At 39.6% G+C, this 22,820-nt stretch overlaps 1 protein-coding gene across 2 annotated transcripts in view; it reads left to right on the top strand.

Annotated features, from left to right (window-relative positions):
* EPHA4 (EPH receptor A4) overlaps positions 1 to 22,536 on the top strand; it is a 140,097-nt gene extending 117,561 nt beyond the window's left edge. Inside the window, exons 12-18 of one of the 2 annotated variants that reach the window (XM_070618395.1) lie at positions 3,843 to 3,904; positions 4,355 to 4,564; positions 6,816 to 6,965; positions 10,497 to 10,690; positions 14,025 to 14,180; positions 14,513 to 15,428; positions 20,036 to 22,536. In XM_070618395.1, the coding sequence (XP_070474496.1) occupies positions 3,843 to 3,904; positions 4,355 to 4,564; positions 6,816 to 6,965; positions 10,497 to 10,690; positions 14,025 to 14,180; positions 14,513 to 14,627 (887 nt within the window). In that variant the 3' untranslated portion in view covers positions 14,628 to 15,428; positions 20,036 to 22,536. Of the gene's footprint in view, positions 1 to 3,842; positions 3,905 to 4,354; positions 4,565 to 6,815; positions 6,966 to 10,496; positions 10,691 to 14,024; positions 14,210 to 14,512; positions 15,429 to 20,035 lie in introns of both variants that reach the window. The other variant, XM_070618396.1, reaches the window with a different exon arrangement.
* Positions 22,537 to 22,820: the final 284 nt, after the last annotated feature.

Here is a 22,820-nt window from a genome sequence, read left to right as displayed (position 1 = left end):
CACATTTTCTTTCCAGGGAAATGACAGATGGAGCAGACCCACTGATTGCTAATAGGAGGAAATCAGTGCAGGACAAGTCATTAATCTTGTAGTCAGCTCTAAATGGGTCTATGGTTTAGGCTGATACCCTCTCTCCAAGGCAGCTTGTGTGAGATTGTAGGGAATTAATATTGCAGATTTTTGGTATGCCTCGCCATCTTTCAAATCTTTGCTAGACCAAACTGATTGTCACAGGGTAGGCACAAGCAGATGGTAAGCAAAATAAATTTTAAGTACTTTTCATATAAAACACAACAAAACCTCGCCACACCTTGTGCTTGACGCTTCAGTTCCAGATGCAGAGAATGAATCTTGGGAATCTTTATTATATTGGGGGATTTGCTTTCTGCTCTGCCTGATTTATGGCTGTTGCAGTTCAGCACCTATTATATACAGTAACACCTGGTTGTACCTTCCCTTCTTAGTCCATTAGCATTCGCTGAGCCCGTGAACCATGCTTCGGTTAAAATACGACACAGCTCAACAGATGTGTTTTGCAAAGCAAACCCTGAATATATCTCTAAGACCAACTTATAAAGCACCACATGGACAGTGTGGCTGAAGAGGTTACTATTGAAGGTGGCTCTGTTCCAGAAGCCGTAGTACCTACTACAGTTACTACAAGTCAAGGATCTTGTAAGCCTGAGGCTATGTCTCCAGAAAGGCAAGGTGCCTCTTATTTGATTCAAGGTGCCTGTGAAAAGCATCCTCGATCAACGTGTGCAGAGTGGCTGCGCCAGTAGGGGGTAGGTTAAAGAGTAAACTTTGGACATCAGGCCTGGGGCAGAGGGGGAAGTAGGACACAAAGGTACCAAATTTTTAAGAAGAGAAAATAAGAAGGTCGCTAAACAGAGAGAAAGTCTACACTAATTCAGAGATCCTCAAAATTAAACATACATCAGAATTCGCGAAAACAGTTTCCTGGACCTCATCCTCAGAGGTTTGGTTCAGCAGGTGGGGTGAAGTCTGGGAGTTTGAATTTCTAGATGTCAAAGGTAAGCCAAAGCTGCCGTTCCCAGGACCACGCTTGGCGAACATTCGACCGAGTGACCAAAGACTTACACACCAGCTCCACAGCTAGTGAAGCATGAGGCATTCACTAGTTAGTTGCTCAATCTTTCAGTTTCCTCATCTGCAAAATAGAGATAAAAATAGAACTTGCCTTCCTAGGTCACTTTGGACGAATTATTTAGCGTGTTTAGCATAATACTTGGCAAGTTAAAAGAAAAGACAACACCACTCTAAGTGTTGACTGGTGTTATTATGTCTTAAGAAGTCTGTCTTTCCCCATCTTCAGACTCCTTCCAGAAAGGAACCTTGGTGCTAAGGATATATAATTTTCCACCTTAGGCGAAGGCTGTAATTAGCATGGAATAGCTCTATTTACTTTTTAAGATTAGTTTTACAGACAGGATATTTTTCTGTTGCCTGTGGACTTCGGGGCTGCCCAGAGGCCTTCACTACTTTAATTAAAAGATAACTTTCCGTTTTAAATACTTCTGCAGGTCCATTTTCTCAAAAGGAGGCCCTGTTCGGCTTGGGAAGGGGTGTTTTTCCTGCCACCGACAGTGATTTTCATAGCACCTCTGCAGAAGAGAGGAGAAGCGGGATCTTTGTATTGAAGTCCCACCGCGCCTCTAAAACTCATAGCTATTACAGCTGTAACTCTTATAAAAGACTGGGCGCATTTGAATAATGCAGTTGTCACTGAATTAAAATGATTTAAAATTTCCACCAAAGGAGCTGTCCCCTTTCCCTACCTTTCCCCTCCCCGCTGCATCCCTGCCTGTTCCAGGCAAGGAACCCCCTCCTTCCATGAGCCCAACCCGGGCCCATTTTATCAGCCCCTCTGTTTGTGGAGAAATTCACGTTCTCTTATAGAGCTCATAAAGATTCTGACAAATGCATCCTTTCAATAAACAGGATAAGGAATATAGAAGATTTCTGAAGATAGTGCCAACAGGCAGACTAGGAAGATGTGAAGGTGAAAAGGTGGAAGTGGAAGAATGTCAATTCATTCCCAGCAGTTCCCCGGGGAACCTTTGAAATTGACAGGGAGACTATAAATTCTCTCCACCACCCCCCTCTCTTTTGGATCTTCTACTCTCTTCTCACCTCTTGAGGGATCTGGTGAAATGGAAGTAGGTGTTAATACACTGCCAAGAGAGTCACCCCTTCTCATTAGTTGACAAAGTATCTTTTGACTGAGGCAGGTTAATTAAAACTCATTTAGATGCATTTGTTCTCTCGGAACTCTGTGGTCACAGATGTGGAGGATAAATGAATCTGAGGACTAACAGCTTCCTATTGATGTTGATCGAGAATGGAAAGGTGCATAGGGACCACCCCCTCCAGCCAGGGAGAAAGACTGGAAGTGGTTTTATTCATCCTTCGGTCTACACCAAGATTCTTCCTTTTTTGGTCGGCTTTCATTCATCACCTGAAAATAAAATCTCCACGGTACTGTTTTCTAATCCAAAATTTTTGCTTCAGTAGGATTTCTTAGATACGACACCAAAAGCTCAATCAGAAATTGATAAATCGGACTGTATTGAAGTTAAAAACTCCTGCTTTTCCAACTTTTTGCCTCTGAAATGAGACATTTTCCTTTCCCCACACCCAGAAGGGAGTCTATTCTGATAGGAGCTCTGGGTAGGAAATGTATTGGTTAAGAATAATTATGGGGTGTTTTTCAGCAGTGACATATCCCAGCCCATTTTCCCTGATTGAACGTCTCAAGTCCAAACAGTCCACAAGTACAGCAATGAAAGCGTGAATATTTTTGATCGTCAAACTAACCTTTTATTTCCCTTCCCCCGAGGGCATCTTTTATGTTCTCTTTGCTTTAACCCTTGCCTTCGTAATGTATTGAGGATTTACACCCCACCCTCACCCCTCCTGCAAATACCGTTTAGAAAGAAGGAATTTCAGATCTTGAGTCCATTGCCAGCGATTAAGAAACTAAAGAATGGTTCTTATTTCCTAAGGTCCTCAGAAAGAAAACTAAAGTGAAATGAAAATATTTCCCCCACTTCCCCAAACCTTAAAATCATTTTGATTTCTTTGCTGAAAAAAAAGAGGTGGGACATTTGCAAGAATGTTCTAGTATTGAATTAAAATCGCTGTCTCGGATGAAACAATTTAATTCACCTTTTCTGTGATTTTTGTTGTTGCTGAGGTTGGCAGCTTAAGGAAGCAAATAGAATAAATTTATTCATAGATAGGAAAAGAGAAAAAAAAAAGATACAGCCCCTGATCTGAGCAAGATAGGAGGAAAGAAGTTAATATTGTGCATGTTTGAGCTTTAAGTTTTCTCTGAGTAATGAGGTACCCGACATAATTAGTGCCCCCTGAAACCTGGGTTTCTCTAAATAAGTAAAAAAGTTTCTCTGTCCATTGACTCCTTTAGCATCGCACAAGTGGCTTTTCTGGGGACAAAATAAATTAATTATCCTAAAGATTTTTTCACCTTTAAACAGGCCTGCCCATTTATCTTCGCCCCCTTTTACTTGAGAGAGCAATTAGCCATTCCTGTGCTCCCTCGATACCAGAGGCCACTTTAGTTAAAGACCTTGTCAACAAGCCACCCAAAGGGTTAATCTTCCAGATGGAATTTAAACCTACTCGTCCTTTTAATATTTCATTCCTAGCTCCCCGCAGCTGAGGCATAAGCCTGGCTTGTTTTAATTAAATTAGATCACACAAGACAGGTGTCTTGGCAGTAAAATTGTGCACAGCCCATTTTTATCTCATTAACTACAGTGCTCATCAAGGGTTTGTGTTTTTCTTTCTGAAAACTCTAGGTAAACCGGTAATGATCATAACAGAGTACATGGAGAATGGCTCCTTGGATGCATTCCTCAGGGTACGTGGCTACTTTATATTAAACCCAAGAATGTTGGTATTTAGAAAACTCTCACAGACTCCTTGTATCCTTTCCATTTGGTTGTATTCAGGGATTTTTTTAATGGGGTAAAGGAAGAAGAGGAAAACAGAGAATGATCTGATTTTTAAAGGCTAGTAAATAGTCCATGTTCAATGAAGGTAGTCTTTGATTTATTCTTGTATCGTGGGCTCTTTGAGCCATAGATTCATTACAGTTGGCTAATTTCCATTTATCAGAGGAAGCAAATGCAGCTCTTAGGATATAGTCTACAAGTGAATTAGTGACTTTGGTGAGAAAGGCCCAGAAATAATGTTGAGTTTCATTGCATACCGGATACAGATATCAAAAAAGATCCAAGTAGTAAATGCTTGGTGGAAATTAATCTGGCCTAATGCTAATGAGATTGTTCCTCATGCCTTTCCCATGCAGAAGAATGACGGCAGATTTACAGTCATTCAGCTGGTGGGCATGCTTCGTGGCATTGGGTCTGGGATGAAGTATTTATCTGATATGAGCTATGTGCATCGAGATCTGGCTGCACGGAACATTCTGGTGAATAGCAACTTGGTCTGCAAAGTGTCTGATTTTGGCATGTCGCGAGTGCTTGAGGATGACCCGGAAGCAGCTTATACCACCAGGGTAAGGAGGATTTGTGACCTCTGGGTTTTGACTCTGATGAAACTGTACCTCTCTTCTCACTTTGATGTTTAAGCCCTTTATGATTTTATGTTTCCTCATCCTTCAGAGTGTCTTCATATCCATGCATCCGTGTTTCAACCATCTTCCCAAGAGAGGGATTTTGAAACAGCTCCTAGATGTGTGACCGCTTTACAAAGCCACAAAACACAGCTTCACTTATTATTGTATTTTTTTACACTTAAATTTTCCTTTTCTTTCTTTTTCTCTTTCTCTTTCTCTTCCTTCCTTCCTTCCTTTTTTCCTTTTCTGTCTCTCTCACTTCCTCTCTCTTTCTTTCTTTTCTTTCTCGTGTTTGCTCTAGATCTTCTGTTTGGTTCTTACCTATCATTTAAAAAAAATTTCTTACTTTAAACAAGACAGAGCAATGTTTCTAGTTGGTTGTCTACCAAATCTGAGAATGCATATACAGGATTTATAAAACATTTACACTGTGAGGGTTTTCCAGTATCTAATGGCCTTCATTTTCCTTCTGGTAGATAAGCCGGGATTAGGGCACAGTTAAGAGTTATCAGTAGACAGTTAATGGCTACCCTATCTTAGCTGGACAATCTGAATATAAGATAGTAATGGAATAAACACAGATTCATAAAAGTTATTGGCCATTAGGGCTGACACCGTTAAAATCAACATGCAGCAGACAGTTACCAACCATCTTCGTCCTGTAATGCTCACCATTTTGCATCTGCAATCCTAAACATTGGGGTGTTTCATTTGGTTGGTTGGGTGAGTTTCTTTCTTTTTTTTTTCTTTAGTACTCAGTTTCTTTGGCTCTCGTTTTGGTTCTTACACAGATCTTTTTTGAATTCCAAATCCGTTCATTTAGGAAAGAATACATCTTTGTGAATGCTAAAGATCTTTTGTTTTTTCCCAGTAGTTGGAGAGAGGAAAGCTAAAGGAGGCTTCTTGAATGATACATTTACATAGATAAAACCTTAGCCAAATATTTAAGGAAGGTGGGAGGCAGCACAAGTGTCCTTCTGTATGTAGCAAATATAAGTGTAATACCCTGGGTTTCAGAGTAAACTGATGTGGATCAATGCAGTTTCCAGTACAATATATTGTCCTGTTTAGAAGCCCTTATAAAGCAGAGAAAACTTTTAAATGATGTCCTCTTGAACAGCTTAAGGATCTGAATTCAAGTTGAATTAATTTCCCTGGATGGAACCCGAGGAAGTTTGAAACTTGATTAAAAACACCTTGCATATAAGCATAATCAAATGAGACTGTCAAGGGGAAAAAAACAAAAACAAAGCATACTTTAAACTTTTCCTGAGTAATATTCAATTGCTTTACCATTTTTGCAGGTGTTTTTTTATTAACTAAATGATAACCAAAATCCTACCCTCACTCCATTAAATCAATAATGGCTCTAACGTCTGGTATTATTTGGCTTACTTTAACAGCCTATTGAGTGTATTACCTTCTAGCTATGCTGGGCATGTTTCTCATGCTACGTAAGAGTAGGATGGGAGCTGACCCGGTGGCACAGCGGTTAAGTGCACACGTTCCTCTTCAGCAGCCCGGGGTTCACCGGTTCAGATCCCGGGTGCAGACATGGCACTGCTTGGCAAGCCATGCTGTGGTTGGCGTCCCACATACAGGGTAGAGGAAGATGGGCATGGATGGTAGCTCAGGGCCAGTCTTTCTCAGCAAAAAAAGGAGGATTGGCAGATGTTAGCTCAGGGCTAGTCTTCCCCCCACCCCCCCAAAAAAAGAGTAGGATGATAGTGTGATGGATAGAAATTTTCATATTGACTTCCTTAGTTCATGAGTTTAGAAGCAATTTTGAGTGTTGTCTTTGTGCTGCTGGGTGAGAGAGTCCAACAAGAAGTAAAATGAATATGAGCTGCACATCTATTGATCCACCACGGATAACATACGTATTTTGTAAAACCTGAGATTCCCTTTCTTCTACAATATTGCCTTAAGCAGACCTCAGATAACAGGTGGGCTTTTTAAAAATAATTAAACAGATTACTTGTTCACGTCCCTGTGACTAAAGAAAACATATGAGAAAGAACTGTCTCAGCCTGGAAGACTTTAGTTAAAATAAACAAGTCCCTTGTTATTGTTTGGAGAGCTAGCTCCGGAATGCTGTAGGCCTGCATGGCAAATAGGAACAACGTTCAGAAACTAAAATGGCACGTCACTAATGTACTTAAGGAATAACTTATGGTTCGAATGTTCATAGGGTGGCAAGATTCCTATCCGGTGGACTGCGCCAGAAGCAATTGCCTATCGTAAATTCACATCAGCAAGTGATGTATGGAGCTATGGAATCGTTATGTGGGAAGTGATGTCGTATGGAGAGAGACCTTATTGGGATATGTCCAATCAAGATGTGAGTCTTTATGTTCTGAAATATATGTCTTTTTGTATAGATTTGCATTCCAAAATATATGTCTTTGCGTTGAGATTCGGGAAGTTTTGCATTAGTGTATGATGGAGTGAGCGTAGAGCTTGAAATTATACATTAAACTCAAGATTCTTAATATAAATGTGTCAAGTAATCTAGCTAAACCTTATGCTCAGGAATTTCAAGGACCAAAATTACATAGTCTAAGTGGTATACTATGAGAGAGAGCTTGATTAGATAGATAGATGCACAGATTGATATATTAGTGATATGGAACAGTATTTTTACTTGGTTGACTTTCAAACCCATACTGAAACAAAATTAAACGTTGAATTTTAAGAAAATGCAAGGATATCTGAAAAACATAAATTTCACGTGTGATCAAATTGATATGAAAGGTTTATTGGAAGAAAACTAGTGACTATTTTAAAGCTGGCATAATTGTAATTAGAGCTCACCCTTGAGGACTCTGAAATAAAGCTGCATTGAATGACCCTTTGTAAATTATGCACATCCCTTTAAATGTACCATCTGGACCGCTTCATAAGGGAGTATCCACAATGCCGGCAATTTCAGAAAAGCCTTCAATAATGACACTAATAAGATTCCAGAGTAATAGAATTTAATTACAAACATCTCCAGTCAGGGGAAAAAAAAACCTAGACCAGAGGGTCTTCCTAGAAACTTACAAGCTAGTTCTGGAAAGGTTTTAATTACTTATAGAAGAGTGGAAATCAGATCAAAATAAAATGGCCAGTTTTTGAACTTTCCTAGTTTTTATATGTATGAGGTAAAATATTAGCATGGAGTGTTTACAATGCATGGTATTCAATTTATCAATAAAAAATTCTATTTTAGAAAAAGTCTCTTTTTTAAATTCTCTCTGAGGTGGAATGTTTTATGACCATCTGCCTTGTCGTCCTGAAACAACTGGAAGTTGCAAAGACGATTAAGCGGTGAACCAGGTGCACTTAAGAAATAGGATGCTGGTCGCCTTATCAATAGAAGAGTGTTCAGAGCAATAGAAAAGCTAATGCACTCCATGTCTACTGGGGCAAAAGGAATTCTCTAATCAGATTAAGAGGAATGGTAGTGTTGACATTGTATTATCTGTAAATTATAAAGGAAGGTTCATAGCAGATAGGAAGAAAGACTGCAGCATACCTGATAGCTAATTACAGGCTGGAAAAAGACCGTAGAGGTGGAAGGCATGTAATCTATTGTTTGATGTGATTCTGGTACACAGACACCTTCAAGTACCTTTCTTGTAGCATCATTTAGTTTTGGCTTAGAGACTTTCAGAAGGATAAAGACGAACAACCTCCATGAGCCAGTAGTGCATGCCTTTACTTATTTCATTATTTGATCTTTAAACTTTCCTTTATTTCAGTTGAGAGCCATGGCCAAATGCTCATAAGGGCAGAGTATCTAAAGATGTCATGAGTTTTCCTGCCCTAAATCTTTTCAGACCTGTAGTTTTGACAGTTTCTATATGTTAATAAAACAATTTGTTGTTTTTGGCTTTTAGTTGCCTGGCTTTATCCATGGGAAAAGCATCTGAAACCATTTCTCTCCCACAAGTAATATTGATCTATCATTCACATCTATTTGTCTCTGTGTTAGATTCTATGTAGAACAGGAATCAATAGGAAATGTAACTAGAGACTTACTCTTATGAGTACAATTCATTTGGCGTATGGTGAATGGAGTCAAAGTAACTGGGGAAAATTTGTCAGACTTATCAAGTTTTTTGTTTGGTTTAATCCTCTACCCCCCAGAACATTCCGCAGTAAACTGAGAAAATATGCTTTGTTAACCCACAAGCCATCTTCCAAGCTGGCAGTGGATAGAGGGCTAATGAAAGAATATTAAGCAGTCTGAGGAGTTATAACAAGTTGTGTTAACCTGGCATCAGCCCAATGTTGTTTGTATTCTCATCAATTCAATGTAAAATGTTTTCATCAAGTCTGGAGTCAACACCATCCACCTGGAAAGATAAAAGAAAGTCAGAGGGTCAGACTGACCTAATGTAATTGCCAGAAATAAATAAAATAATGTTCAATAAGATAGCAAATAGAAGTCTACAGTAGAAGGAGAAGTAGATAATACTAATACAACAGGATGTTGGCAAAAATACATGGGAGAAAGAGTCTCAGAGGGCTTAATCAATCACAAGATGATCATTAAACTGAAGTGACGTGCTGGTTAAAAAGACAACACTCACACTACTACACAGAAACTACAGCCAACTGAATGGACTCTTTTCTGGTGAGGTCCAAGTCTTGAGCAGCAAATGGACCCCATGGCAGGATGAATCCGATGTGGTCACTGAGGTGGGTGCAATGACTGGCTGTTTCACTAGCAGCTGTTGTTTTGGTAGGAAAAAAAAAAGACTGATTTAAAACAAGTAAAACTTTTTAAAATCCCAAAACAAACAGAAGCACCTCCAGAATCTCATAGGATACTCTTAAACAAAGCTTATGAGTAGTGAAAAATTATGAAGCAATTCCTCTCTTTAAATTTGGCATAGTCGTACCATATTACATTACTGGGATTCACGCCTTGAAAAGGAGGGTTTAGAGAAAAGCCAATAAGACAAATACTGTAATATCTGAGAAGACCGATTAGAAAAATCAGAATTTGAAGAAAGACTGTTGAATAATTATTTGTATCTTGTTAGGCTGGGAGACCACATTGGGCAATAAGACAATTTTCATCTACCGTTATAACTTCTTTCCTTTGATGTATAAGGGTCCCCTTTAAAATGCAAATACCTTATAAAAAGGTGGAGTTTTTGCCACCCTTTTTCTTTTTCAAAAAAAAAATCTACTTACTGACACCTTTAACAAGGTCAATTGACAGCCACCTGAGACCAAGAAAGAGATAGAGAATTGGATATCTGAGGGGATAGTCTTCCAAAAGTCAAAATGGCTAGGCATCTGGAGGGGGGGAAGGAATGTGCTGTTTCTGAGAAAGGCAGTGTCTTCAGGATTGGGAGAGCCGGAAGCTGGGCTTGGTATTGACCCAGTAGCTGTCTGAGCAAGAGGACCAAGGCTTAAAATGATGCAAAGGGACTTCATTTTGGAGGCAGCTATTAACTGCTTCCCAAGGAAGGTCTTTAACGCTAGTGAGAATCTCTTTTGCTAAGAGCGTTTAGCTGATGCTAGATAGCAGAATGGGGAGGGTCATCACCATGTGATCTCTGAGGGCTGGGCCTACACCATGTTGTTGATGTGATTGGGTTCTAACCACTTTGGAACATTGACGCATCTTCACTTTAGAGTTTCCAATTGGCATTGCCTGCCATTGGAGAACACCTCATAGCAACAGCTGGCTTCCCTGCCTGGTTGCCAGCAATACTCAGGTCCAGCTTTGGCTGCTGTGAAGGAGTTGGAGCTGTTCCCGTGCTCAAGCTTGCCGGCAGCTTAATGTACAGGGGACAAGCCGATCAGAAGGGTGAACGTCTAACGACAGCTTGCCTGGCAGCTTAACATACCATTCTGTTTTCTTTGATAGGTGATTAAAGCCATTGAGGAAGGCTATCGACTACCCCCTCCAATGGACTGCCCCATTGCCCTCCACCAGCTGATGCTAGACTGCTGGCAGAAGGAGAGAAGTGACAGGCCCAAATTTGGGCAGATTGTCAACATGTTGGACAAACTCATCCGCAACCCCAACAGCTTGAAGAGGACGGGGACTGAGAGCTCCAGGTCAGCCACGCTTACTTAATAGTGATGTATGAAAGACTACATTAGAGATGGCAGGCAAGCAGTGACTCACTTTAATTCCTGCCTTTTAGTCAGAAGCCACTTCACAGCTCTCTGCAACCTGGGTGGCTTCTTTCTCAATTAGTGAAGTATTCATTGTAGTTCTGGTCACCATTTTGGAGAGCCTCATGCCTGGCAGGCCTCAAACAGTAGTAAGAAAAACAAATTAAAAGCAACAACAAGGAAATAACTAAAGTGCTTACCTTATGATGCTGGACCTGAAAATTTAGGAAGAAAGAGGAAATGTACTTTTGAAAGATGTTCAGTTCCTAGATGCTTTATTTTGAAAAGGGAAAGAAACATTGACTTTGGGAAAAATAAAGATTAGAGGACAGACCTTTATGCAGTGCAATTTTTAAGTTGACTTATCGAGTGTTAATTGTCACAACAGATTCATTAGTTTTCAGTTCTTAAAGTTTCTGTTTTCTGAGTCTTTCAAGAATAGAAGGAAACAGGACCAAGATAGAAACTGACCAAGTTAAAAAGCATGCAGATGAGCGTTTGAGAAGGGTTTTCAAAACTAAAATGATGAAACCACCTGTAAAAGGGGCAGTTATTTCATTGGAAAGAGCAAAATGAAGAAGCGTATTCATGCGGAAGGAAGAGAAAGACACTGCAAGTCCTGTAATTCAGTAGGAACTTTCCTGCATGGAGACTGAGCTTTACTAGCAGAAGAGGCAGGATGCCTGGATACCAGTTCCATCTGAAAGGGTGTAGCCCGTCCTTATCAGCTGAATTATCTAAGAAGACAGGTACAATAAGACCGAGTGATTCAGACTTGCCTGAGGTGAGGCATCTACCCTTCTCCAAATATGTACTTCTTAAAGGCTTCTCTTTCATCATGGCCCTGAGTTAAAAACAGGAGGACTTTTTCTCCCACGATATCCAAGCCCTGCCAGGCTTGGCCGGCACAATGATGTTGTCCACCAGTCTTTCTCCTAAAAGCTTAACCTAAAGATTGTAGACGAGAAGGAATATACTTAATATTACAAAACATGAGGAAAACAACTTGGAGCAAACAGCAGAGGAACCTTCCATTCTCTTTAGCATTGGCCACTACACAGAGCTTAACGATCACGCTCTTCTGAAATAGGATTGGCCTGATTCACATATTACTCCTGCCACTTGGTAGCTATGTGACCTAAGAAAAACCAACCTAACATTTCTGAACTAGTTTTTGTTTTTTTATTCACTGTAAGGGTGTAAATAGCTAGCGGTAAGGCCTCCTTTCTGGGTAGCTAGCTTCTTCTATTCCAAGATAAACCTTCTCTAGCTTTGAGATCTCCAGCTCTAGATCCCTGTGTATTTAGTCTGAGGGTCCTAAGGCCATTTCTTTGGTACTTGGGGCTTCTCCTGCTGGCATAAACTCATCGGCTACTAATATTGTATACTGTGCTCTTAGCACCAAAGTGCAGAACAAATTGAACTATTGGATACCCTTTCCTCAATTCTAAGTTCTTCTCACTGATGGTACTTAAATAGCTTTGATACTTATTACTGCTTGCTGATAATGGGATGTAGTATAATGTGGCATGTGATTCAGCACAAGTTAAGCAAATGTCATGGTGTTCCCCAGAGAGCACAAAGACTTCCAGAACAAGCTTGAGAATCACCCTTAGAGTTAACTGATACCCGAGTGAGGAGATTTTCATCCTAAGGTCATTTCGACCTTGTCACGTACCTAGAGCCTTCCTTGCTGCCCTGTTAATGTTCTTGGCTTAAAGTTGGAAGTAAATGCAAATAATTGGTCTTTGTCTAATAACAGATATTATCAGTAAACATTCCACACTAATGTCTAAAATTCTATGTGGTAATATTTGTTATTGACTCAAAATTTGGAAGAGAATTAAATCTTGACTATTCTTGGTGTAAAAATGCAGAATTTTACTCAGAAAATTGGATTTAATTGAAAGCAAGCTCACAAAGGCAAGCTATTGTTCAGACAGAAAACCTTTTGACAAAACAAGTCATTTAAAAAATATTTATATAAAAGGGAAGTAATGCAAATCAAAATAATTTTAGGTAAAAATTATGATGAAAAAACAGAATTGGATTAATTCTGCTATGTAGAAAATTAATCAAGCCATTATACTGACTTAATTTTGTTTTTACAAGAAAAGCATTTTTTTGGTTGAAAATTCAGTAGTGATGATATAATTCTGATTTAAATGTTTATATTCAAGCAACATAGTCTGAGGATGAAAATCAGGTCAAAAATGTTAGGATCGACCACATTCTGTAATTTCTAGGGAAAAAGGAAATTCAAGAAAATATAACTTAGCAAGCAGCAGTGTTGCTACACAGGTAATTGTAATAAAGTAATGTACCCTGTAATAAAATAAAGTAATAAGTACGCTGAGAAGGTCTACCTATGATTATTAGGTAGTTTGATGATGAAGATGACTATAATTCTTTTAATAAATACTTTCCATTAATAGGTGATTTATCATATATCAATATCGTGAAGAGTGGCGTAATTCTTGCCTTGAACTATAGTCATTCTTGACAATGACCTAATATAAAACACCTGGCCTGAGAAATGCATAAACTAATAAATAAGTTCATAAGAAGTGCTCAGATTTTGTTGAAATGATTATTCAGGAGCCCCAGCAAGGGAATACGAGAAGCACATTCCACAATGCAAACAGTGATCAAAGTGGCCATTCTTCCTGCCAGTCTTGGCACACGTGCTGGTCAGGCATGGGTTGATTAAAGAGGGGATTAACTCCCTGCTGTCCCCAGTTTGTTTGAATGCCCTGAGCCTGCCTGCAAACCTGGCTGGAAGCATGCTGGACTTGAACTCTTGCTGTTTTCTCTGCTTCCATCGAGTCTGGCAGGTTGCAAGCTTGCAGTTTTCCTTACTCATACTTCACTAGGGTTTCCATAGTTGCGGAACGAAAGTCTACAATATTTGGTGCTGGCAAGGACAGGACTCTTTCTGCAAAAACTGAACAGGTTCCAGCCACATGGGCTCCCCTGATCTTTACTCAGGCTGGGATGTTAAAAGACCTGCTATGATCATTAATGCATGAAGAAGTCCCTATAAAAGAAATGTGGGAAATGGAATTAAGAACAAATCGGGTGATTGATAGATGCTTCCACAGCCTAGTGAAATTAGGGGCAAAAATCACATGGTGACATTTGATGGCGAATGTTCCATGGAAAACCTGCTCTTGGCATTTCAATGTCCCTTTCCTATCTTGGGCAATCTGACTTCGGAGTCTTGCGGTCTCACTGATGGTTCTTGTCTGTCTACACTTTCTCATTCCATTTCCAGACCTAACACTGCCTTGTTGGATCCGAGCTCCCCGGAATTCTCCGCCGTAGTATCGGTGGGCGATTGGCTCCAGGCCATTAAAATGGACCGGTATAAGGATAACTTCACGGCTGCTGGTTATACCACACTAGAGGCTGTAGTGCACGTGAACCAGGAGTAAGTACTCAGCGATCTTACACGAAAGGGTAAATCTAGATTTAATAGTATTTTCCTTTTTCGCTTTGAGCTGCATAATCATCCTACTCATTAAAAAAAAATAAACAGAAAACTGGAATGCTTTTCATTTTGATTGAGTGTAATTTTACACAGCCTCTATAAAGCACCTACATTGTTGCATTAAATTGCTTAATTAAACATTTTAATACACCTGCCTTGTTGTGCTGTATTAATTGTGGCTGATTCAAATGTGTGTCTGCATGAAGCCCGGAAAAGAGGTTCTCAGCCCTCGTAACTCTCCTTTTCCCTCTTTCTTCTCCCCCTGTCTACAGTGACCTGGCAAGAATTGGGATCACCGCTGTCACACACCAGAATAAGATTTTGAGCAGTGTCCAGGCGATGAGAACCCAAATGCAGCAGATACACGGCAGAATGGTTCCTGTCTGAGCCGGTACTGAATAAACTCAAAACTCTTGAAATTAGTTTACCTCATCCATGCACTTTAATTGAAGGACTGCACTTTTTTTTACTTCGTCTTCGCCCTCCGAAATTAAAGGAAAAAAAAAAAAAATCTGCAGCGTAGCTTGGTGTACAGGTTGCTGAAACTGTGGGGCTTACAGAAATGACATCTGTCATTTGAAATAGATCTGGAACAAATTGTTTCTCAGACGTACTTCGGTCCATCACCAGTTTGTAAAATACATGTACCTATATAAATAGAACATCGCCTCCGAGTGTGGCTGCCGTATTTGCTGCCGGACACTGAGTTTCTCTGAGACATCCTTGATTCTCTCTACATTTGGAATTACAACCGTCATATTTTGTTTGTGGCATCAGTGACAGTCATCTTTCTTTCACTGGAATGAAGACCATGCCTAGGAACATTTTTGAAGGACTCAGGCTTGGTTCATACCGTGGAAAAAACTCTAGGTGAAAACCACATGGCTCATCAGTGTTTCTCCTTCAGTGCTCAGGCCACCTGGTGGATTATGATGACATGAGGGGCTGGAAAGAAAAGGAAAGTGGATTTAAGAATAATAATAAAAGTAATAATAAAACCCAAGCATCGTACCCCCTAACTGGACAAACAAGGTCTGTTTCTTTGGGCCTGTGGCTGTGCCATATAAAGTCTTATTTTGGGACGCTACAAACGTATTGTGACTACCTTATGGATAGTGGACTGTGACAATCTTTAATAGGGAACTTTGACATTTCCCTCCTTTAAAGAAGTAACCCAAAATATACAAGGTAAGTCAAAAGAACCAGCAATGAGTCTTTCTATAATAAAAACTTTTTTTTTTTTTAAGATTTTATTTTTCCTTTTTCTCCCCAAAGCCCCCCGGTACATAGTTGTATATTCTTCGTTGTGGGTCCTTCTAGTTGTGGCATGTGGGACGCTGCCTCAGCGTGGTTTGATGAGCAGTGCCATGTCAGCGCCCAGGATTCGAACCAACGAAACACTGGGCCGCCTGCAGCGAAGCGCGCGAACTTAACCACTCGGCCACGGGGCCAGCCCCTATAATAAAAACTTTTTTAAAAAACTTGATCTTGTTTAAAACACTAAGGGGTAAATATTCTTGCATGTCTATTGGGTAGTTTGGGTTTCTTTCAAGATGTCAGTAATCTCTTGACAATGGGAGAGGACACCAAAACCACTATGGCCTCCTTGCTGTTCTTCCAGGAAGCAGTGAAATAGGAACTATATGAGGTCAGGTTCTGGAAGACGGGACCTAGACTCCTGCTGGCAGTGCTTTTCTTCATACAGGGTTCCTCTTGCTCTTTGGTGCCATTCATTCATGCCACAAGTGCTTATTGAGGATCTTCTGGGTTCCGGGCAGTAACTCAGGAGCCTTGCTCTCTAACCTTTTTGGGTCATGTATGTGTCCCATCCTTTGGAGTCTTTGCTCCCATTGAGAAGTACTGGAGGGTCTCTTTTCCATCAGTTTCATTTTCTGTCTGGCTCCAGCAGCCGCATACCAAACAAGATCAGCCAGAGAGGACTGACCTAGATGTCAATGGTGAGACTTGGAATTCACCTTACTACCTCATCATCAGGAAATGACCTACTAAAATACACACTTTTCATCCATAAAGCCCATTAGACTTAGATTTCTTTTTTTTTTTTTTTTTTTGATGAGGAAGATTGGCCCTAGGTTAATATCTGTTGCCAATCTTCCTCTTTTGCTTGAGGAAGATTGTCCCAGAACTAACATCTGTGCCAGTCTTCCTCTATTTTGTATGTGGGATGCCACCACAGCATGGCTTGATGAGGGATCCAGACCTGCAAATCCTGGGCTGCCGAAGTGGAGTGCACCAACTTAACCACTACACCACTGGGCCAGCCCCCTTAGATGCTTTTTTTAATCCTAGAATTTCCTTCTTGAAACAGGTAATTACATGGCTTTGCTCAATCCAAAAAGCAAAGGATCTAACTTTTTTGACTGGACAAATTTTAACTTTTTTACTTATTCCATCTTTATCACTTTTAAACAAGAGCTTGGCTGATTTTAATGACCTTTATTTCCCCCTTGGTTTCATCCTGAAAGCTATTTCTTATAGAGCAAAGAATGTTAAATTTGATGCTGTCAAATCATGACAGTTTAGTAAAACCCTTTTTGCAACATTAGTTGTAAAAGCTTTTCTGTTCAGAAGGAATGTGAAATTTGTTTTTAAAACTACTCCAGCAATTTTAGTTTTATCACCACTTTTGCTGAAGTCTAGGAGTTCTGGATATTCGTGTTAAAAATTGACAAATGTAGGTTGGTTTTTTTGCTTGCTCTTTAAAAAAATTGTAATTTCTTTTTCCTTCAGCAAAGCTGTGGAGTATTTTGTTTTTAATCTCCACAGTCCAATCCAAATAAGATAGCACTATGGTATTATCTTATAAGTAAAAAGAGAATGTTACCTTGTGTACATTGCATAATTAAAAGTATTGCTTTCTTAAAGTCAACAACTTGACTTGCAGTATTTTTCTAAATATTGAGCATATTCAAAACAGAACATTTCAAAAAGGAGTGTGTCAGTCCTAAGATGTCCTAACAAGTTAGTGCTATATATTATGCTGGCGTTGTTTTCCTCAGCAGGTCTTTCTGTAAATGAAATAATAGGTGAGGATTGAAAGAAAGGCAGAATATGAAATCTTACTTCATTCAAAGGTTGCCTTCTGAATCTTAATTTTAATACACGTGTGAGTTAAAGTCCAGGACAATGGAAAATCAAAAGGGGACTCTCTGAGTGTCTAAAGTAATATCCAGTAGCAGGAACAGTGTTAACTCCATTGCTTCCATGAAGTTACACATTTTAGAAGAGAAATATAAGGACTATAGGATTGTTGCATTGTTGCCTGCGGCCTGGGGCCACGTTCTGGAATCCAGATAGCTTTGGATTCTAAAGCCAATTGAGATGTTGACACTGGGAAGTTCATTCTACATTTCTTTGTAACTCAGTTCCTCTGCCTATAAATTAGAGATAACGATACTTTTCTAACAACATATTTCTTACAGCATGGTCCTGTTGTGAGTGTATATGAAGTTCTCTTATATAGCACATACTGAACTTCGCATAAAAAAAGATGTACCCTTCTTCCGAGGTCTCCCAAGTGTTATTCATCCATCGTTCACTTGTGAACCCAAATGCTAGATGGAGTGAAATGAAATTCAATGGTAGGGAGCCATGCAGATGAAAAGCTTTACTTTTAATGGTTTTATGAGGGTTTGGGGGTGAACATGGATCTATACAAATGGTGGTAGACCTATCAAATCAAATTCCTCCTGCATTATTTAGCCTTGAAATTCATAAAATTGTTATTTTATAATTGGAAAGAGTGAAATGCACAATAAGACCCCCTTGCAATGAGAAGAACTGGATGGCACAGATGCTTTGGTGTCTTCATGACTGACTCAAAGGAACAACGATTTGGTTATTTAGTCACACTGAAAGTCGCGTCTTTCACTCGTGATCCCACATAGACCACAGGCTTTGTCTGGTCTCTGTTCAAGCAATTCCCCTTGCCCTGTGATAAAAGGATTCAAAGGAGAGAAGGTTTATTTTTCTCTACTTATTCTGGCATCAACTAGATATAAGCCTTCACATTCCACACTTCTCACTCGAAACATCCAATCCTTTTCACATACACACTGAGTCCCGAAATAGCTCACTTAATATTACAAATATATTTATATAATACATATTTATATCCAGGCGTTTAGTGAGGAAGGAGGTTGGCAAACTGAAAGGGGACAAACGTGTTTTTGAGACCACTCTTTATCTTCTAAGAATGGAATTTCTAGGAGCAAAAGAAAAACACCTTCCAAAAGCTTGCATATCCATATGGTGTTGGTTGTACTCCATCAGTCTTAAGGTCACAGTCATGTTCTCCTTGTCCTTCCTATAAATGCATGCCTGTCTGATGAAATCCCTGCACATTCAGGTTTCAAAAACTACATTTGTTAGGCTTACTGAGTTCCAGAGAGGAAACAGTTGGAAAAATAGATCCAATTCCTCTTCTTTCATTTTTTGCATAATTGAGAAAATGAATGATGTTGACAAGTGGCTTTTTGAAGACCTTCATAGCATACCCTTATCCACATTTATAATTTTAAACTGCTTAAGAAGTAATTTCTATCTGAATATCCTATGAGAAAGCTTTCTCTCTTTCCAAATAGACTAAAGTGTTTTCTACAAGTTTAAATAATGGTCATTTACCTCCAACAAACTAAATTTTATCTATCTCCCTCACACAATAAATAAACATGTACATATACAAAACAAATAAATAAATAATTGATTTAACAAAATAAGTAAAATTGCCTGTAAAGATGTATTTTGGTCTTAATCCTTGCTCTACACTTGAAGCCACCAACTGCCAAACATGGCCATTATGATGGGAGATAGGGAGAGACCAAGAAACAATCTTGATGGTCAGTTGTCAGAAAGGAAAGAAGAGAAATTGCTTCTTTTGGCTTGAGTTGATTATTTGACTAATGAGAGGATGAAAAGAAGCCACAATGATTCAGTTGAATTGCACCAGCCTTGTTTGATTCTAGACTCATGGGGCGGCTGTGGCTGATTAGTTCTTAGTGGGCTTGAGCCCCCAAGACCTCGCTCACTGGCGCCAAACCTCTCACAATGCATATGGCCCCAGGTTCCTTCCCTCGGCCTGTTATATGTAGATTATATGGATCTTTTACAAATTAGATACCTCCATTCATTAGACATTACTTTCTTTTTAAGAAAAACAGCCAATACTTTTTATTTCTTAGATTGTATTCTTTCAGTCATATTGTTGAATATTGGCGGATCATGATGTATCCGGATTTGTTTCCAAGATAGACAGTTTCCCCCTTTGGAAAGACTGGATGCTGGTATCTGCGGCTTTTGCAGTAAGCCACTTTGCCGTTCACATCCTTTCTAAGCCCTTCTCATCTTGCACAACTGAACCGTAACAAGTCGGAATTTTCATTTCAAAGAGAGGCTGTTCACGTAGTGGTTAAAGCCTGGCTGTGGCTCAGACTGTGTGAGCTCTACTCCTAGCTCTGCTGCTTCAGAACGTACGACCAGGAGCAGATTGCCAGCCTCTCTGCGCTGCCATGTCCTCATCTGTGTAATAGGAATAAGAATAGTAGCTTCCTTGGAGTTGTTATAACTAAGATGCTAATAAACATTTTTTTTTATTGTTATTAGAGTTGTCACTTTTCAGAGGAGGAGAGTAAGAACTCGTGATGTCCCTCTTGAACTGCTTCTTATGGAGCCATACCAACTTCTATGCACCTATGTTCTTTCTCGCGTTATTGGTTGACAACTGGCTGGCGATGTTGGTTGATGTTTTGTCTAAAGTCTTGTTCTTTTCTCCACAGGGAGCAGATTCTGCTATCTTGGACTCACAGCCCTTCCTGTTGCTTACAAAGCCCATAGAAGAAAACAGAACACACCCTCCTCAGTTCCTTCCAAATGTGTTTCTTCTGCTTCTACTACGCCAGTTCTGGAGCAAAGACACTGATGAAACAACACCCGTTCCTGAAAAGAATAAAAGTGTGACTTTCAAATGCCCTTTCCCAGTGAAAGAAACAGCAAACATTCCAGGTTCAGCATCTGTTCTCCGCTTGCGCTGAGGAATGGACTGTTTCGCAGCACCAGCTCTGCAGAGCCTTTGTTCCCAAACTCCTTGCGGTTTTATTTATATGTATTTCCATATCTCATTCCTGTACGTCACTGCTGCCTTGGCAGGGCAGCAAGGCGACAGGTTTTACTATGGACACCAGGTCGGGTGCCACCACGCAAAACAAAGACAGTTCCCATGAGCTGCCTATGATATGCATTGCTGAAGTAACATTTTACCCAGGGTGTGCCATGCAGTGATATAAATATATTTTTTTCCTAGACTAAATATGAGCTGACTATCTCTTTTGATGTGTGTACATAGGTGTGAGTGTGTGTACGCGAGTGTAGGTGTGCGTGTGTGTGTATAACCTCATGCTTAGAACTGCCTGTGAATGTTGTGGAACGCTACACCTGGAGAGTTCTGGTTTTCCACCAGCTCTGAGATGAAGAGCCACACGAGAGAGTGGGCCAGGAGACCATGCCCATCCCCTTAGAAAGACAACCCAGAAATGTTAAATGTCCTGTATCTATTAAGTGTATTTTGTAGTTGCCACACTAACCTTAATAAGTGATTCTCCAGCTTGGGACAGAGGCATTTTCACCCTAGTGGTGGAGTAATTTTAGAATATAAATCCATTCAGGTGACAACTTATCATCGAAATCATGAATTCTGATCGAACTCTTCATCCGAATCACCACTTCCTTGATGGCGAGAGAGAAGGGGATGGAATTTGTCTGGTAACCCCAAATGGAATACAAGTAGCCTTTGTTTTTCTGCATAAATGGACTTGTTGAATGAGAACAAATATATGCAATTCATATACTTTCGGAGATGAACGTAGACGTGTGTCAGTTTTGAGATGCTGTGTCCTGGATTAATACTTTGTCTCCCGATGTCACAGAAAAGTACATGCCAGTGACTCTTGAGGTTAGCATAGTTGGGGTTAAATGGCCTCAAGCAATTTCAGGTTCCCAATTTACACAGAAAGTTCTACAGTTATTAATATGCAGCTAATTCCTACAGCCCTCAAAAGTGCATCAGCCTTCTGGAATCGGAGGTCCGTTATGTGAGGATTCAGTTTTGATATGACACATATACCAAACTCCAGCTGACATACTGCCATTTTTCATAATCTGAGTGGCTGCCTTGCTTATTCTAAGCTATGGTTGCAGAAACTGTGGCCATTTATATAAGCTATAACATCAAATCAGGGAAAAATGGGGGAAAAAAGATTCTGAACCCTAAGTTGTTGAACCAGTAGAGAAAATGATCAATAAATATTTATTACATTCTGACAGGGTGTGTGGCATTGTATTCTCATAACTATGCCAGAGTGACAAAGTTAATTCACCCCTTTTGGGGGACTTTAATATATTTTTAAAGGGATGTGCCTATGCATTGATGCCTGGAAAATATGTATAAAGAAATGAGGTTGACTCTCTGAGCAGGTCATCTTTCCCCGAGGTAAGGGCAGGAGGCCAAGTTAAGGGCTGTATGTAGCTCTGTGAGTGAGTGCTGGCCTAGGGAGCTCAGAAGATAAATTTCGCTCAGATCTTCCATTAGGCAGCATTAAGCTGTTCCCTTGCACCAAATCAAATAGCTTCACCATGTGTCCGCTGGCCCCAAATTATTTTTAACAATCTTAAGAATGAAATGTTCTGGTGTGTTTTAAAATGTTATTTTAAAGAAAGGTTGTGCTCACGACACAGCTGGTGTGTGTTTTGAGACCTCTTGTATTCAATCTGTGAAGGATATGTGTATTAATCCATACACGCGTATAGCCTCAATATTTGTCTGAAGACACTTAAATTCTGACCAGTAAAGGAAAGTTCTAGAAGCAATATTTTCACTTATTTAACATTCTCCAAACAACATCAAGCATTGATACACACTGAAGAGTGCATTTATTTTTTGTATCACTCCAAGTATGTTGGAATATGCAAGGACTGTGGTTAAAATTAGAATGTATAAGGCATATTATAATTTAGTTCATAACTGAAAAAGAAATTAATAGAACATTGTTTGGTTCATACATGTTCCGAGATTTGAGCAATCTCTTAAGTTAGACATAGATTTTCTATTTTGTTTTAATTTGTCAAGGTATTTTTCTTCCCTTCATGAACTTTAGGTACACATAACTTATGTCATTTATTTATGGTCTTTTATACCTAGTTTGTAAAATTGTAAAATAGCAAACTAAATGCAAAGAGTTTGCATTTGAAAATAATAAAGTAGTTGCCGTATACAAACTTAGAATCTAGTTGTCTCTTTTCAATAATTTTTGCCATAGGTATGGTGTTTCTAAATTAATTAACTTTTGGTTGTCATTTGATTAAAACACAAATATCTTAAATTCTAGTTGAGAGTACTTATTCAGAGGATAAAAAGCATTGACTTCTAAATGCTCCTTGCCCTTGGGAGCGATGCATCGGCAAATCTGACTTAGATTCTATAAGATCCTGTATCCCATTGTAATTAAGACTATGAGCTTTGGGGGGAATTGAGGCTCCACTTCTTATTGATCATGCAATCTAGGTCAA

The sequence above is a fragment of the Equus przewalskii genome, chromosome 5 (genome assembly GCF_037783145.1).
Source record: "Equus przewalskii isolate Varuska chromosome 5, EquPr2, whole genome shotgun sequence".
Lineage (NCBI taxonomy): Eukaryota > Metazoa > Chordata > Mammalia > Perissodactyla > Equidae > Equus > Equus przewalskii.
Note: the sequence above shows the minus strand (reverse complement) of the source record. Positions and strands in the feature narration are given on the sequence as shown.